The 17,439-nt window shown below is 43.0% G+C and overlaps 1 protein-coding gene across 3 annotated transcripts in view; it reads right to left on the minus strand.

Annotated features, from left to right (window-relative positions):
• Nucleotides 1-488: 488 nt before the first annotated feature.
• Nucleotides 489-17,439, minus strand: part of Scg5 (secretogranin V) — a 45,406-nt gene continuing 28,455 nt past the window's right edge. For 2 of the 3 annotated variants that reach the window (XM_020186711.2, XM_074065599.1), the window contains exons 3-6: nucleotides 13,719-13,868; nucleotides 11,157-11,269; nucleotides 4,626-4,679; nucleotides 489-1,037 (exon numbers count right to left, since the gene is read on the minus strand). In XM_020186711.2, coding sequence (XP_020042300.1) covers nucleotides 942-1,037; nucleotides 4,626-4,679; nucleotides 11,157-11,269; nucleotides 13,719-13,868 — 413 coding nt within the window. In that variant the 3' untranslated portion in view covers nucleotides 489-941. The remainder of the gene's footprint in view (nucleotides 1,038-4,625; nucleotides 4,680-11,156; nucleotides 11,270-13,718; nucleotides 13,869-17,439) is intronic. The other variant, XM_020186712.2, reaches the window with a different exon arrangement.

Raw genomic sequence — 17,439 nt, forward strand, 5'->3', positions numbered from 1 at the left:
ATCATTGCCAAAGGCTGACTTTAGAGCATTGTATCTTTTCATCTGTAAATTGTCAATATTCATCCCTAAAGATAAAGGCTCTTAAAAATAGCCACAAGACATGTAACAACTAAGTAGCACCAAAATCGAGTTACCACTCCAACGTCCCCAATTACCTGATCAATGAGTTTTTAATGTGAGTTATCACACAAATAAGAGCCGTACACATTTTATTTGGTTTGTATGTCTCTTAAGTCTTTTAAGATCTGTAATATTTCTCTCCCTCCCTCCCACACCATTTATTGGTTGAGAAGGCTAGGGAACTTGTCCTATGAAATCTTTCCATTCTGGGTTTTGCTGATTGCTCCACCACCTATGAGGAAGTTGTAAACACCTGCCCCCTTACCTCACAGTACTGTTGACATCAGTAAGCTCATGTATGGACATTGTTCTGCTCAACAGAGAAACTGCATTTTAAATGCTCTTAAAAAACCAAGGTCACACGCCGGTGCTCGCACACATGTTTATTAAGACGCAGCCAAGTGAGACGTGTCAGCCCCTTCGAGAACCTTCTTTACTGCTGTGTAATGAGGCCCAAGGGCTGGACACACTACATAATCAAAATCAAACGCCAGCTTTGTAGAGACATGGCCAACGCAGCACAGTGCCAAACACCATTCGAAGCTGCAAGAAATCTGAGAGTTTCATACTCTTGCTTTTTTATTGTAGTTGACATATGCATTTTAATTTTGATGCTTATTGCAGAGTCACATGTTAAAGAAAACAAAAAGAGCTCTTATTCTAATTCAGCAGAGAGCAGGGCCATTGGTGTGAAGACAACACAACACAATACAGCTGCTTTTCCTCCATCATTACCTATACAAGAACACGCTCCATTCATAGGGCCTCTAGTAACACGTGCACATGGAGCGTGGTGTGGGTTTCCACCCAGAGTCTTCTCTTTATTCTGGGTCCTTATCCTCCTCTGAAAAATGGGGCACAGACTTCTTTGCGACAACATTGTCCAGCCTCTGTCCTTCCAGATATGGATTGACACTCTGAAAAACAGTTGGTTTGGTATTACATGTGTACATCAGATACAGACATCACACAGAGGAAGTGAACGACAAGTGTTTCTTGCCTATTGGGTTAACAAGAAGGTAAAGTGGTACCTACCACTTAAGCCACCACTTAATTTTGATGCTTATTGCAGAATTCACATAAAAAAAAAAAACACCAAATAGCTCTTATTATAATTTCACAGAAAGCAGAGCCATTGGTGTGAGAACTCCAGGGCACTAATTAATACCTCAGTGGCCTGAGAAACAGTCTCACTAAATAAACTCACTAATCAAGTCTTTTACACAACCATAGAGTTTTTATCAAATGCCATGTGGTCTTTTTAAAAATTATTATTTTTAGCAAAAAAATTTGGGGTGAACCAGCTAATAAGTTCTTGCTACTAATTTAGAATGATTATTCTATGGCCCTATGTATATGGTAGAGGGAATCTGAAATGTGCTAAATTATTTTACCAGAAGAGTGTTCTAAAGTAGATGACAAAGTGAGGCCACACGGGAGTCTGCATCTGAGGACTGGCCACAGATCATCCATGGCTGTGGCCAAGTCTCCCATCCAGTTCTCCAGCAAACAGAGACCACCAGGGCCTCTGGCTCTCATTTCCACCTTCCTAAGTCAAATTCAAAAGCTGAAGAAAACAAGGAAGTTATCTGGAAGACTCTGTGCTTTGACCCAAGCCTCCATACTCGGAAATCTCTTTTATCTGCTGATATTCTGAATGACTCAAGGTTTTTCCATTCCTTTCCTAAATGCATATCTATTTCTTGAGGTTTGGATTTGAACGAGTAATTGGAGCTTGACAGCATAGTTTTTAGCGAGCAGAAAAAAATTTCAAAGTTTTGGAAGATAGTTGTTTACAGAAGTTGCCTTCCAGTAATGAACAAAAATGCAAGAAGTAAGCTGCAGTTACAGATGCTCAGTGGTCACGTTGTCTCTAAGCCCCATGAACCAGTGGCGCAGTTTGCAGGTGGGTGAGTTTCCTGGCCTGGGGGATGTGGTGGGCCAATGACCCACGTGAAAGGTGACCTGACACTCTCCAAAAGAGAAGGAATGGAACCTGAGCTTGGCATTTGTAAATATCCTTCCACTTTTGACTCATAAAAATATGAATCATGAAAAATCCAACTCACTCTGCAAAAAGTGTATCACAAACAAGGTGAAAATTACCAAGCAAGCAATGTCCTCACATCTTTGAAAAGTGACACGTCACAAGAAGATAGTCATCTCTAAAATATTCAAAATAATGCCTTTTCTATTAGAGATTGTTAACTGTAGTGTTCTGGCCTACCCCAGGGGATCATATCAGAATCTCTGGGTAGGGAAAACAAATGTGTCTGTATATTCAATATCATAAATATTTTTCCTATTTAGTAGTAATATTTATTCTGAAAATTCTAGTATGTTAAAAGAGAATATGAGCTGTTCGTATTTATCAAATAAGGGATTAAGAGGCTGATAAACTGTTTAAATATGATAAATAGTTGGTCTCAAGTATTAATAAGATAGAGCTTAAGAGTTAAAAATTTTGCTAAGTCATTTAAAGGTAACCTGATTTTCTGAGATGCAGCTAGGGAGTCAAATGGACTTGAGTGTTTATAAAAGTCACATAATACAACCTGGGGCTCAGTTGTAACTTTAGGGAGAATCCCTCTTGGAAGGGACCTTTAGAGAATGAATCCTGCTGCCCAGTCCTGGATGTTGTCAAAGGTTAGAGGTAAAGAGAAGAGAATTAATGAGGGAGAAAATATTGTTCTTTTTTAATTATGTTCTGCAGAACTTAAGGCCCTTAAATAGCTATCTTCTCACCAGGTGAGAGACTGGTTAGTTAGGCAGAGGACATTACACTCATTTTACAACAGGCAGAGCCATTGGGAATGGTCCCTTGCTTTTGCTGTGGTCTGGAAACCCTCAGCAGATGCTTAGCCTCACTGGGGAAGACTTGACTTCTCAAACAAGTCCATAATTTCTTTTACTGATTCACGCTCCTGGGTAAGGTCTCAGGCAGATGGGCACAACATCTGAGATCTGATGGGGGAGTGCAGCTTCTGCTTCCTCACAAGTCCTCATGGCTTAAGGCATGAGCCTGGGTCTTTACAGAAGCCTGAGGATGGGAAGAACTTGATACCTTGGGTCGAACTGACCCTTATTTTCCTAAATTCTAGGCCTTTCCTATGTGGAGGAAGTTGAGGCTAAAGTAAAATCCTTTATAACATGTGTCTTAGCCAGAATTCTGAGTTTTGGTAACCACTGAGCTCATGGAAAAGTGACCTAAAGTTGACCTTAATTCACTCACTGAGTCAGGGCAGCAGGAACAATGGGCCGAGAAGTAGAGACAATTAAAGCTGCATGCTAAATTATTCATTTGGGGTTGGTCATTGGTCTTATTTTGAAATGTCCTTGTTGTGCCATGGGGAGCTATTCAAGCCATCTTCCTGGTAAATTATGTGTATTGTGAGCTCTTAGAATAGAATTTCTTGATGTTCTCTCAAGAACACATTACACTCTTCCTGTCACCATCTGCCATTGGAAGCTGTAATCAACAAGAAAAACCCCTAATAACCCTGTTGGCTCTCCCAAAGAAGATCTGTTTCCAGATGTAACAACTTTCTGTTTCTCACAAAGGAAACTCACTGTGAGTTATGTAAAGCAACACAGGGTCTTGGAACTGTCAGCTGTAGGGGCCTTAGGAATTATATTGAGGCCAGAAAATCTACACCTCTTTAAGCACTCTGACTGAACCTGGCAAAACTATGACAAATCGCCACAACTACCACTGTCCAGATCCCCAAATTTCCTCCAAGATCCAGGCACTTGCTGTTCTGAATAAACAGTCAGTGGCCTTGGGTATGTGGTGAGTTTTGTATATTTTAACGGACATGGTTAATGTCTTGTGGTACTGTACTGTGTAATATGTGGGTTTTCCCCCCTCCACCTGGTCATGCAAAAGAGACAAGTGTGCAAGTCCTTGGATTACCAGAATAAACACTAACAACTTTGTAAATCTAAATGCCCTAATGCACTAGAAAGGCAACGGAAACTCCACACGCAGGCAACACCATGTATGTGGTAGCTAAATGTGGAGCGCCTAGGCCTCAGTCCCAGTACACCAAGTGGATTTCATTTCCATCTGGCTCGGCCAAGAGAACAGATAACATGAGAGAGGCGAAGTGTGTTTCTTGCACATTCAACACCATGGCCTGAAGTACGCAGTTTAACACTTCCTTACTCCTGTCTTGTAATTGCAGATGGGTGGCTACAGATCACCTGGTGTGACAAGACACAGTCATGTATGTACTCCCTGCATCCCCTCCCCAGGAGGTTACCATTCACATTTCCTCATCCCCACAAAGCTGGGTATCCCACTAAAAGTCCTGTGCTGTAGCTTGGGGAGGCCCTCCCAGGCACCAATGGTGGACTTTTTGGGCCCTCAGCACACAGGACTACTGTTTGCCCTCAGGACTGCAGAAGAGAGACTTCTGCTACTTCCTGGAAACAGAGGTCTCCAGCTTGTCAGCTGCCCCTCTCAGAGGACAACAACCCCCAACAACAACCGGGGGCCATCTTACCCTCCGCTTCCGTCTCTGTCCTCCCTTCATCTTCTCATAGAGGAGTTTCTTGTTCTGGAGTGGGAAGAAAAGAAAACACAAATGCAGAAGTATGGAATGAGTTTGGCGAATGTCTGTTTTAAAAGCAATCCTTGGTGTGTCCCCTGGATATTTGCACTCACATATTTTGGAAACAAAGCAAGATGAAAGGAATGTCGTGTCAGAAAGATAGACCACAAGAGAAAAGCTGGTGGCTGAGCAGCTTTTCATAAAGTCCTCTAGGCCTGGAGGCACACAGTGTCATCAACAATCGTATGACAGGAAAATACGGTATTCTGAAAGGCAAGGGCTCCGGAAACCCTTCTCCTTGCTCTGGATAGCCTTTGTTTGAAGTAGATAATTTTATCTTAGCATCTAACTCCCTTTTTATGAACTGTACACATGGCAGCTCTGTAGGGCAGCGTCTGACTATTAACCTCTGTGTAAAAAAATGTGACGTTGACTGACTGCTGCAACCATTCCTTCTAGGCTCAAGTCAGTGCCCCAGTCAGGACAATTGAAAAACCACTCGGTCTATAACAATTTTAATAGAGTGAACCTTTTAAAAACTGCCAAAAGAACTTCTTGGCAGAAAGGATGGTTATGTTGAGGGGAGAAAAAGGGCTCTGGAGCTGCCGTTTGTGTAAGTGTTCCCACATATTGCTGCATTTCAAACACACAGTGGGCTTAAATGAGTCTAGAATATCAGACACATGCTCAACAAATTTCCCTCCATCGAGATTATAAAAGACAGAACACTTACCCTGAAGGCAGATCAGGAGAAGGGGATTTCAGTGTTTGTTTTATTTATTTGACTTTTGAATCAGAAGGAAAACAATGTATAAAAGAGATGATTTGTCTTGCTCTAAGTAAAATACCTTGATATTAACTTGAAAAAAGATCTGAGGAGGAACAAGTTCAAACAACGCTTGTGTCCCTGAGCCGTCTGGTTAGAGATTTTTTCTTTTAATGGTGGATTTGAATGTGGAAATGACAAATGCCAGGAATGAGCTCTGTCCTTTCCTCCTTCACTGAAATGTACCCCACCTGCGATTCACCATGTGTATCCCTGGCTAGCCTCAGCTATGCAGGGAGGCTGGGCCTCCACTGCCAACAGTGCCTCCACCTCCTGCTCAGTCAGGGGATGGATCAGGTGATATCAGAAGGGAGGAAAGGCAGGCTTAGATCGGTGGGTCCCTCAAGGAATGAGGCTATTGCTTATTCCCTTCATCCTGTGAACGCAAACAGTTGTGTGCACAGAGATTGTCCTGGGTTCTCTGCCAGAGTTAAGGAAGGGAGGCTGGGGGTGGGACTGGTGAGGACAAAAACTCTTCACATGCATCATCAGGTTCAGTGGCCTGAGCTGGAGGGACAGCAGAGGGGTGCCATGGAGCAGGCAGCACAGCATAGGGAAGGCAGGGTGAAGCAGTATCCATTCAATCACCTTTAGATCTTGGGCCAGCCTGCTCACAAGCCAGCCTTCACTCAAAAAGAAATGAACAGGTCTCACAAGTCTTCCTCTCGAAGGTGTTCCTGCATTTCTCTGAGAGCGAGGGTTAGGACTAACCGCCTGATGACAGTGGCTGGGTATTCTCCTTCAGCCCTGTTACCGTGTGGATTAAAAGGCAGAGGTTGGTAGGGATGGTTTGGGTAAAAAAATGTATACATAACATATGAGAAGAAGCCACCATCATCTGTTGTTGATTCTTTGTGGGGAGGTGGTGAACTATTCTCCACATGAATAGCAGGTTTAAGTGCATTATAAGAGCTTCCATTGTGCCAACAAAATTTTAGATGACTGCCCAGTTCTGGGGGCACAGGGGTGCTTCTTAGAGAAATGCCCAATTCCAGGGCTAGGGTAGGGGAAAGTACAGGATAAATGAAGGTGGAATATCTAATTAGGTCAGAAGGTAAACAAATGTTAAAAAATGATCAAGTCCTGTCAGAAGCAAAGAAAAGCACCTTGAAAGGATTTCGACCTGACATTGTGAACATCAAAATTATATAGCAATGGGAATCTACAAATCCGTACAAGTACCAAATAAATAAACAAACATACAAACAATAACAAATAAGGAATGAAACAATAGATAAATAAGTAAGTAAATAAATAAATAAGCAAGCAGGGAAACTTGCTAGGAGTACAATGTCAATACAGAAAGAGCAGGGAGCAAGAGTCACAATTTATCAGTGTTACAGTTGATTCTGCTAGTCATCATCAATGGATGCAGAATTTCTTGGTTAAAAGCTTAATGGGGAACAGAGTATTTATGCAGTCTTGAAGTGTATTCCCACACATCAGCTATGAATTGCAAATGGAAATTGATGATTTTACACTGTAAAAACACGGAGGACATCACCTTAACAACGGGAACACACTTAATACTACCAGTCATGGGGCAAATAGCCAACACATGTTTCCCTGATGTAACGTCCTAAGAAGGATGTGTCAAAAAAGTCACAACTACGTGGAAGCTGAAAAAGTCAGCCTCATAGAAGTGAATAGAACAGTAGTTACCAGAGATGGAAAGGAGGTGCAAGGGGTGAGATGGAGAGAGAACTGCTAACGATAAGAGGTGAGGCTGACAGGAGGAACACCTGTTAATATCCTATAGCACACTGAGCCTTGGAGAACAACAATCAACGTGTATTTCAAAATAACTAGTAGAGGGGATTTCGAATATTCCAAATGCACAGAAATGACAAATGTAGACATGCCAACTACACAGATGTTCTCATTACACATTGTGCATGTGTACTGACATATGACACTGCATGCCATAAATATGTACACTTATTATGTGTCAATTAAAGGAAAACTCTAAAGGCATGACTCAAGTCTAGTCACATGGAAGCCTGCGATAAACCCTCACTGAAGAGTGTTAGACTCGTCCAACATGGTGAGATCTAGAAAGACAGAGTCATAGAAGAATCGTGTCGTTCACATCTTCCATTTCAGGCTTTGGCTACAATCAAGTATAGATGAGAAGGTGAGCCAGGCATTTGGAAAAGAGACACAACTTTTTCTTAAGGGAATAATACTCAGCAGTGAACATACAGAGGGGAGAACTGACATTGCAGCAGCCAGCCTTTGATGACAGTATGTCACGACTATAGTTCCACACTGTCTGAAAGACAACCAGCCCTCCACAGGACTTGATAGCACCATTTCCCAGGTCACATCACGGAGCAGTGAGCCATGAAAAGGTTTTCAAAGAAGTCTGGAGTCAGATGCCTGACAGGGTTCAACTCCCAGCTCTGCCAGTCAGCAGCTCTGTGTGGCTGAGCAGGGCTCCAGCAACCTCAGCCTGAATTTGCTCATCTGTAGAAGGAGAGTGATACCCAGGAGCAAAATGAGACAAATGCTGGGGAGCATTTACCTCAGTGTGTACACGGTACACTCTCAATGAATACTACCATCTACTGCTGTACTGCATGGTACAACTTTATTCACCGGTCTATTCCCAGTACCTTACGTGGGCCAGAAGGCAGGTGTGTGCATTTAGTGTTCGGTGAGGCCACAACAAAGAGACAGACATGCAGGAAACAAGACAGAGGCTGATATTTATACCACGTGAATCATTGCTAGAGCTGCAGCTCAGCTTGGGTGATGTCAAAAGCAGGGTCTTTGTGCCATTTTGATGAGAAAGATGACTGGCTTTGTTAACTTAAAGGACAGAAAGATGGGGCTGCAGACAAGCTTGGGAGCATCATTCTATGTAAATACTGAGAAAAGTTTGTGGAGCCCAGTTTGAAAAGCAAGACATAGTCAATTCACACTTCCCTGTGAAGATCAAGCAAATCCTGTTTTACTGCTGAGTGGTAATGAGAAAATAAACAAGGAAACCAAGGTTTAAACAACACATTATTACAGCTGATTAAAGGTGTGTAAGTGCTGTTCCTGGTCATTGATCTGTGAGAGCACTTTTGCTTTTACATATGGTCCCAGTCTTTAGTGATGATGTAGATCACAAATGTGAATGACTTAGAGAAATACAGCCAGAAATTAAGAAGGAAGCAGAGAGAATGGTTGGGAGTGAGTGGAACATGGCAAGAAAAATCTGTGACAGTTGTCAAGAGGCCAGGAAAGTTGAAAAGAGAGAGGTTTCCATCTCTCCCACTCCATCACACCACTGATTGACTCTCTGCCCACACTCAGACCTTGTCTCAGTCTTCTTCTTTCTTCCCCACTGAGACTTCAGTGCTGAGAGTAAGTGCCTTGACACCTGTGATGGTTACCATACCACAATCGGCCACACTGGTCCTGGGCCTGGATCTTTCTCTGTCCTTGCCTTCCATCTTTCCTGGCAATTACACCCTAGCCCTCATAGCTCAGCTAGAATATTAGGTGGGCTAATTTTATTTTCATGCCTCTTTGAAAACCTGTTCCATTTCACAATGGATAGTCTACATGGAGCACCAAGCACAGTACCTGAAATGAAGCAGGCCCCTACCTTCTACCTGCTCCTTGTTGAACCTGGCCCTTGCTTTCTGCCTTGCAATACTTTGCCCACCTCTCGTGGATCCCTTCCAGTACTCCTCTGTGATCTAATCCTTCTCATTCTCTGCTCTTTTCTGTCCTTCCCTCATCCCTCTCTTTTTCCTTTTTAAAATGTCCCCAGGGGAAAAGTTCATACCATCCACTTCATGTAGACTTGGCATATCCCTTCTTTCCTCTCATGTTGGTTTTTTTGTTTGTTTGTTTGTTTGGGTTTTTCTGTGGTACTGGGGTTTGAACTCAGGGCTTTACACTTGCTAGGCAGGTGCTCTACTGCTTGAGCCACTCTTCTGGCCCACTCATGCTGTTTTTATGTGATATAAAAATTCTAGTTAGTTCTTCCCCCTTTGAAACATTGTGGATTCCCTCCTTCACTATGATCACAGCCATTCCAACTGGACTTACTTTCTGTATTTTCTTCCTGTCTTTAGTTTCTTCTCCTTCTATTTTACCTTTCAATGTGCCACCAAGTCAGCTTTGACAGAAGGGTTTTCTTCCTATTCAAGAACCTACAGAGATTTTTCTGTTTAATTCTACATGTTTTAACTAGTGGGCTTGAAAATGGTTCAATGAACCAATTGTCCCTGGTAGAAGCAGAACTGCTTAAAGAGAGAGAGAGAAACAGAGAGCGAGGTGGGGTGGGGGGGGCGGGAGGGAGGATGGTGGAGATGCAAAATTAACTTAGAATGTGCACTTGGTTGGTTGGTGATGAAGACAGAGGAAATTGACTCAGGGCAATGCAGATCAACATCCCAGAGAAAATGAAAGTGGTTGTTAGTCACAAGAGACTTCTTCCTCTAACAATGCAGAAGGAAGGGAGGGAGATAAGTGGGCTGAGTGAGCAAGGCTCAGGAAGTCTGGGATATCTGCTGGTTCACGTATTCACTCACTCACTCTGCAGACAGACCAACTGATGACCTGCTATTTTATGTGAACCACCACTGCTCCCCATTCTCACATGGCTTCAGCGTTTGAGGCAAGGTTCACTCACAGGAAGCTAGACATCCCCACTCAGTTTAATCTGGTTTGGCTCATTGTTCCAGCCTGCTGGGAGCTTCATGAGTCTCAGCTCTGTCATCCACTGTTATCCCTTTCAATTTTGTGTCATCCTCCGAGAATCTGATAAGCACATGTGTTATAATTTTCTACAATCATTGAGAAAAAACAATGTGGAGCGGGATAGCACTAAGCATGTAGGAAAGTTTCTCTGCCTGTTGACATGGATTCTTTAATAAGCTTCCTTTCAGGGCTATTCTGTGCCTAGGTGGTGTCTCTCTATCTACTCCAATAGAAGATCATAAAAGATCTTGTCAGAGAACTTGCTGAAGTTCAAGTGTGCCATGCCCACCTAATTTCCCTCATGAAGCTGGCACAGGTATGAAGATGCTGGCGAGTGGAAGAACACAGCTGACTGACAAAACTTATCTAGCCAAGTGGTCACTTCTCTTTCCGAGTGCTTATAGACAGCTCGCTTAGCTGACAGCGACTGACAGCAAACTCACTGCTACACCTTTGGAAAATTCTCTTTCCACAAAGCAGAATTATCTGTCTGTTTCTAATCTGGGGCGTCTTGTTTCCTTGATATTGGCAGAGATCATTTCCCTTAGTCTAGAAATCAAATTTGTGAATTTTCTCAATATCTTTTTTTAAAAAAGTCATTTACTCTTGATAAAATCCCACGAGTGGCATGAAACTCTGGTGTGACCCGAGGATGTGTTGTGACACAAGTTGTGGGGTAGAGCAGAGTGGCAGGCTCTAGAGACTGTAGCTGCCGTGACTGGTTCCGGTTGCAGTCCATCTCTTTGGGTGAATTTTGTGTATTGCTGCACAGACACACTGGTGAGGATTGGAGTTGTATGGCTTAAGCTCCCTGTCAACCAGAGATTTCTGAAGAATCAGCTTCTGTTCAATTTTTCACCTCTCCCTCCACCCACATCGTTCATCTCTGACACTGGTCCCCTCAAGAGCACCAGAGTGCAGTCTACTGACCAGACTTACCCACTGACCAGACTTACCCACTTGCCCAAGCCTGGGTAGTCATGCTCAGGATCGAAAAGGTGCTGGTGCAGCTGGAATTCCCGACTGAACTCGGCTGTGTCCGGGGTGTTTTCTAGACATCCGTCATCTGCTGAAAACAGCCAGTGGTGTTTGAGGAATGCAAACGTCTCTTGTTATTTACTCTGAGTTAATTTATCAGAACCATCCACACATGCAAAGACCAGAATCTGCTCAATCACTCCAAATCTCTTTCCCTCTGTGGTCCAACTCCCACTCCTGGAGCACAGACCTAGTGGTTCTTCACCAAACCCTCTTCCCTTTCCTCCTTGGCACACAACTGGGCTAATTTACTGGCCTTGCTTTACAAGTAGGTGAAGCCGCATGAGCTGAGGTCAACAGAATATAGGCAAAAGTGATGCATCCCATGAAAGACTCTCAAAAGGTTCTCCTCTCCCCCCCGACAAGTGATGGTGTGCGATCTGCATGCTAGCATCCATGGCAACTGTGGGTGTCAGGTTCAAAAATGATAGCTTGGGGTACAGAACTGTCCACATCCACCATACCCTCACCTGCCTCTGTTAGGACTTCATACAATTGTGAAGAGCCACCAGAATGTTTTATCTGTTATATCAGCAAGTGTCTCATTAAGTAGGTGCACTTCCATTCCACACAACTCACTGGTTTCTCTTGGGTGAGCTCTTTAGACAGCTCTTCAGCAACTGCTTCATACAATAACAAGATCAGTTCCCACACTGGGCTTGATGTTGTGTATTATGGCAGTAATGAGTGCACTCTGGAGTTAGAGAGATCACAGCTCAAGGGTCGAATCCCAGCTCATAAGGGACAGATGGCGAAAGTTAACCTGGCCTCTGTTTATCCACCTGTGAGATAAACAGAGGTCTTCTCTAAGCCCTATCATTACCAGGCATGATACTCTAAATTGAGTCATTGTTTTCAGTCTCTTATGTGCTACAGACGACAGCTTTAAAAGGTGTGGGAGGGACTAGAGGGCTGGAGTTGTAGCTCAGTGGTACATTGAGTGGTACAAGCATGCAGAGGGCCCTGGGTTCAATCCCAAGCACCACAAGAGTGGGAGGGAAAGAAGGGAGGACATTTTGTGCAGGGCTGGGGAAGAAAGAGAATCTCCTTTCAAAGTCGATGCTGAAAGCGAGCGAGGTTGTCGCTCTCAGGACTGTAGGTGTGCAGAAGGGCAGCTCTTAACAGCACAAAGCCAGTGTGCTGTTAGGGTCTGAACAAGTCCCCATGTGACTCTAATGTGGCTCCCCGTTCTCACAGGGCTATTTCTAGCTTCTTCATGAATGGCCACTAACGTGTAGGACAGGAGTACCACACAGTGTTTCAGAAGTCTGCAGATGGCAGCTTCGCAACCTTTTGATAATGGTTTCTCAAGTGCTTCTAAGTGGGCCAAGACTGTGAGGTGGAGATAGAGCCACCCCAAGCCAGTTCATTCCACTTGGGTTCCCTGCTGTGGGAACCTAAAATCTGGGGCCTGAAAATGTGCCCTAGAACTCACCTCCTGGAGAGATTCACTCTTGGGCCGTGCTGCTCTGTGCAGGGTTTGTGAATCATGATTCGCAGGAAAACAAGATAGGGGAGGGGAAGCCAAGCCTTCATTCTTGGATTGCTCAACCTCGCGGCACTGTGTCACACATGATTCTTTGCAAGGGATGTCTCAAGCAATTTCTCACAAATAGAGACTAAATTTAGCAAGCGATGTCCCTTTTAGATTACAAATTGTGGTAGAACAAATAATGTGGAATATGTCAGTTTAATGGAATGATAGCAAAGGAAACAGCAGATCATGTGTGACACAAGTTTCTGAAGCTGGGGTTTATCCACCTGCATCAGCCTGCTTTGATTGCTTCTTCTCGGCAACCTAAGCGCTGGATTACTTAGGTCGTTATTTATTTTTCTTTTTTCATGGCAACCTTAAACTGCACGGTATGTTTCTTTCTTGCATAGACCATGCCATCCTTTCACAGGAGAGGAGACTGAGGCTCAGAGCAGTGAAGTGACATGCTGTAGGGAACACTGGAACTCAGATGTCCTGGCTCCAACTCCAGGTCTCTCTCCATTCTCTTACAACAGTAGGCTTCAAGCTTTATCCGCACATGGAATTTGTGGGGTGGGGCCTGAGACTCTGCATTTCGATTAAGTTCCCACCGTACTTTAAGAACCACTGAGCTTCCGGGATTTAATCAATGCAACCAGACACCCCCCCCAAGCAGGGACTCTAACTGTCAAAACTCTGAGGTCTTTCTAAAAAGCTACCCAGATCCCTATAAACATGTAAAAGGAGGCTGTGGTCATTGGATTTGGGTTTTCCTGCTATCCTGTGCCAGCAGCTACACATTGGCTTGGTCACATCCACTATTTTGGTTGTCATATCCCTAGGTGGGAGCTCTGGGTCCCAGGAATGATGGAGGCCTCACCTGATGTGAGAAGAAGTGCATCTTCATTCAGAGTCTTCAGAGAGCCTGCCTTAGAGTGGGTGTTAGCTTTTCCAATTTCTTCCCAAAGCCTTTACTTCCTATGGGGACCAAGGGCAGGTTCATTACCTGTTTTTCCAACTGGACAGGGATTGGGTGGGTCTGGGTATCCCTGGTCCTCACTGAAGTCCTTAGGAATGTTGTCACCAGTCAACTCTGCCACAATGTTGGGGATGTTGCCAAATGGACCCAAGTGCTGCAGACCTTCGTGAGCTCCACCTGCGGTGCGAGTAAATTCATTTACATAAGATTTATGCAGGCATGCCAGACAGACAACACACTGTGAGGAGAGAACCATAAATAAAAAATGTCCTATCCTCTAGGAATCCAGAGATTTAGCTGTAGAAACAGATCACACCACACAGATACCATTTCCACACATGGCAGATGGAATGTGTGTCATAACAGAAACAGTAAGCAGGGACAAAGAGTGAAAGAGGGCGAGTGTGACAAAGTGCATTGCATGTGTGTATGGAAACACCACAGGGAAGCCCCATGCTGTACAGTTAACATGTGCTAATAGGAAACATGGACACTAGGAAAGCTAAGACAGCAGTGTGGAGAATGGGAGAGCGAGGGGTCCAATTGGCTGTGGGATAAGAGGTCCCCTTAGATGAGGCAGGACTTGTGTGGGTGACACTGAGGTAGATGGGGAGGACTCTGGAGCTTGGAGAGGGGCGGGGAAGCTAGAGAGGCAATTGCCATCCTTGTAGAAGAGGCTCAAAGAATATTGCTGAAAAAAAAAGAATCCTGCCACTCCAGCACAACCACGTAAAGTTTGATGTAGTCACCCACTTTTCACCTCTGAATATCTTTTCACACAGAAATCTTCATGCACTTTTCATTTACACTGAAGCACCAACATCTTCCCATTTGTCTAGATGGGCTCTGTTCCTATAATTATAAATAACCAAGTACTTTTTTTCAATCCAGTATCTGTGCTGTGCATATTAACCATCCCTCTATTATGAGACAACGTAGTGTTTTGTAGCTTATTTTAGGCATTTAATTTTTTCCGTATTTTGGATTAATTTTCCTCAGGATAAATTCCCAGAAGTCAAATTGCTGGGTCAAAGGCTATAAACATTTTTATGGCTTATGCTATTCTACTGCCAACTGTCTTCCAAAAAGGAGGTAGTAATTTGCAGAATATCACCAAAATATGAGAATACTGTTTTTTTATGACATCCTCACTAGCACATTGGGTTTCAAAAATAATAAAATTTTATATTTTCTTTGCTAATTGAAATTTAGAAAAATTTAAATGTCATTGCTTTCCAGCTCAGATATTTCCCATGTGTAGTTTCTTTTCATTTATTTACTGTACTCTGGTTTCTCTTCAGATTGTATAAATCTTTCACCTTTTTTCATTTATTTACTTATTTTATTTTTTGAGAAAGGGTGTCCCTAGGTATCTCTGACTAACCTGGAACTCAAGCCCCTCCTGCCTCAGCTCTGGAGTGCTGGGATCACAGCACAAAAGTGTACGCCATGCCAGGCTCCATTTCTTCCTTCCTTTCTTCTTTCTTCCTTTCTTCTTCCTTTTTTTACGACTTGTCTGTTTATGCTCTTGGAGTTAGAATGTTTCTCTTATCAATTTGTACAAACATTTTACAAATATTTTACCATGTTGTCTGACTTTGAATTCTGGCTGCTATTATAGTATTTTGCTAATATGAGTTTTTAATATTCATATACTTAGATTTGTTGCTTCTATTCTCCTTTGCAATTTCTGCTTGTCCTTCTTGACTTGCAAAATTGTTACCCCTTCAGAAGCACTGTTGACATTTGGATATTTCTTTTAGTTTCTTAAAAAAAATTTAAATCAACTGATTAGTCCATATGTTATTTATTTTGGTATGTGTAAAATAGTTAACCTATTATCCCACTAGGATTTGTTGGGTAGTCTGTCCTCTCTACTTATGGCATGCCTCCAATAAACTTCTAAGTGTGTCATATGTACCCAAACCTTCCCAGAGCACCAAGAGCCAGCTGTGAACAAGAACAACTTATATGCCAGAACCTGCCTTACTACATAGACAAATGCGAGCCAATTTCCGGACTCTTTGCCTCTTGTCACCTTAGCATTTTATAAGGCTCAGGAAGCTTCTTTTTCCAGAAGACAGTAGATCACTTCATATTTATCAGCTCTGTTGGGACCCAGGAGTCCCTCACTCACAGCTGCCGTCACCACAGTCACCCTGTACACAGATATCCAGGGAGGCCACTCAAAATCAAAAGGTGACTTGTGTATTATACTCAAGTTAAAATACCTTCATGATTCGACCTCCACAGAAAGGATGTTCTTGCCAACTGGCCAAGTCCGGCTGGACCAGACTCATGCCCCTAGGTAAGCATGGATGCTCCCCTTTGAATGGACACATTTTTCCTTTAGGAATACAAATGTTACCACCAGATCCAATGCCCTGGGAATCCTGTTGTCTCCTTCAGCTCTGGCTGCATCACTCCATCTCTTTTTGTCATGTCTGATTAAAGTTTAACCTCGAAAGCACATGTCTAGCCCTCAAATTCATGGGCACCACCCAGTTGCTGCTGTTAATTTTGTTTATGTTTGTATTATACCTCATTTCTTTGCAATGAGAGCCTACAAAATTTATATATTTGAAAAAAAATGCCATTTCCTTTGAGGTCTCCTACATCATTATTTTTGTTAATTTTCCATATAAATATTTAAAATAAGGCACTATATATAACCCATAAATGTCTAAATATAGCCACTTATTCAACATTATGAATTGTATTCTTTTTGTCATAATCTGATGTTATATATTAAAATCTACCACTATCAATGAGAGTCTGTCAGTCTCTCACTTCTTACTGTTTTCGCTTTATCCCTTTGATGCATGCTAGTTGACATAAGCAAGGGTGTGAATCCTTCATTTTCATTGTGTTGGCAATTGTCTGTTAAATAAAGATTAACTCACAAGCCATGCTTTGATTCATGGTTCTCCTGCTAGATTCATACTCAGTGGATACTCTCATTTCACTGGTTTGCTATCCTTTACTTTTAACCTTTCTGAATCTTCCTGATGGCTAGTCCAGTGAACTCCATGTTAGCTGCTTTCAGTAGTACTCTGAGGATACACGTTTATCATTCCACATTAACCCAAAAGCTGCAGAATGAGAGCAGACATACCAATGCACTTGGTGCTGATATACTTGAAGCTTTGTATGATCTTGGCACCAGAGCCACCACTGTGCTGGTTAGAGGGCATGCTCTCTGGTGTGTCAACACATGCCTCAACTTTTGAAAGCACCCCAGCATTGGGTGCCAGGAATTATCCAACTTGGCTCAAGGAGGGAAGGCATGTCTTAATGCTCCATTAGCAATTAATGAAGGGAGCAAACACAGTTCCCTATGGAAGGTCTGCCAGGGCTCTGTTTACCTCTGTGCACCGGTGCCATTAGGATGAATGCAGCACTTGTTGGAATCAACAGATGTTTAGAAGCAGGCAGATACATTAGAACACAAGCTCTTTTCAGGCTACATTTAATGGCATCAAATCCAGACACACTCACTGAGTCAGGAATCATGGGAGACATGTACAAGTAAAAAGTGCTGTCCTTCACAATCCAGGAGCTAGAATTTTACAGATGACTAAACACATGTGGAAAATAATGTGATAAACATTATACACGTGTACGAAAATAGCATAATGACAAACACTAAAAACTGTTTAAAAAGGAGGGACCAAAGGGGCTTAAGAAAGAGTCATGGACAGGGTGAATTTGATCAAAGTGCATCAGAGCCATGTGGAAACACCACAGT

Source organism: Castor canadensis, chromosome 2 (genome assembly GCF_047511655.1).
Source record: "Castor canadensis chromosome 2, mCasCan1.hap1v2, whole genome shotgun sequence".
Taxonomy (NCBI): Eukaryota; Metazoa; Chordata; class Mammalia; order Rodentia; family Castoridae; genus Castor; species Castor canadensis.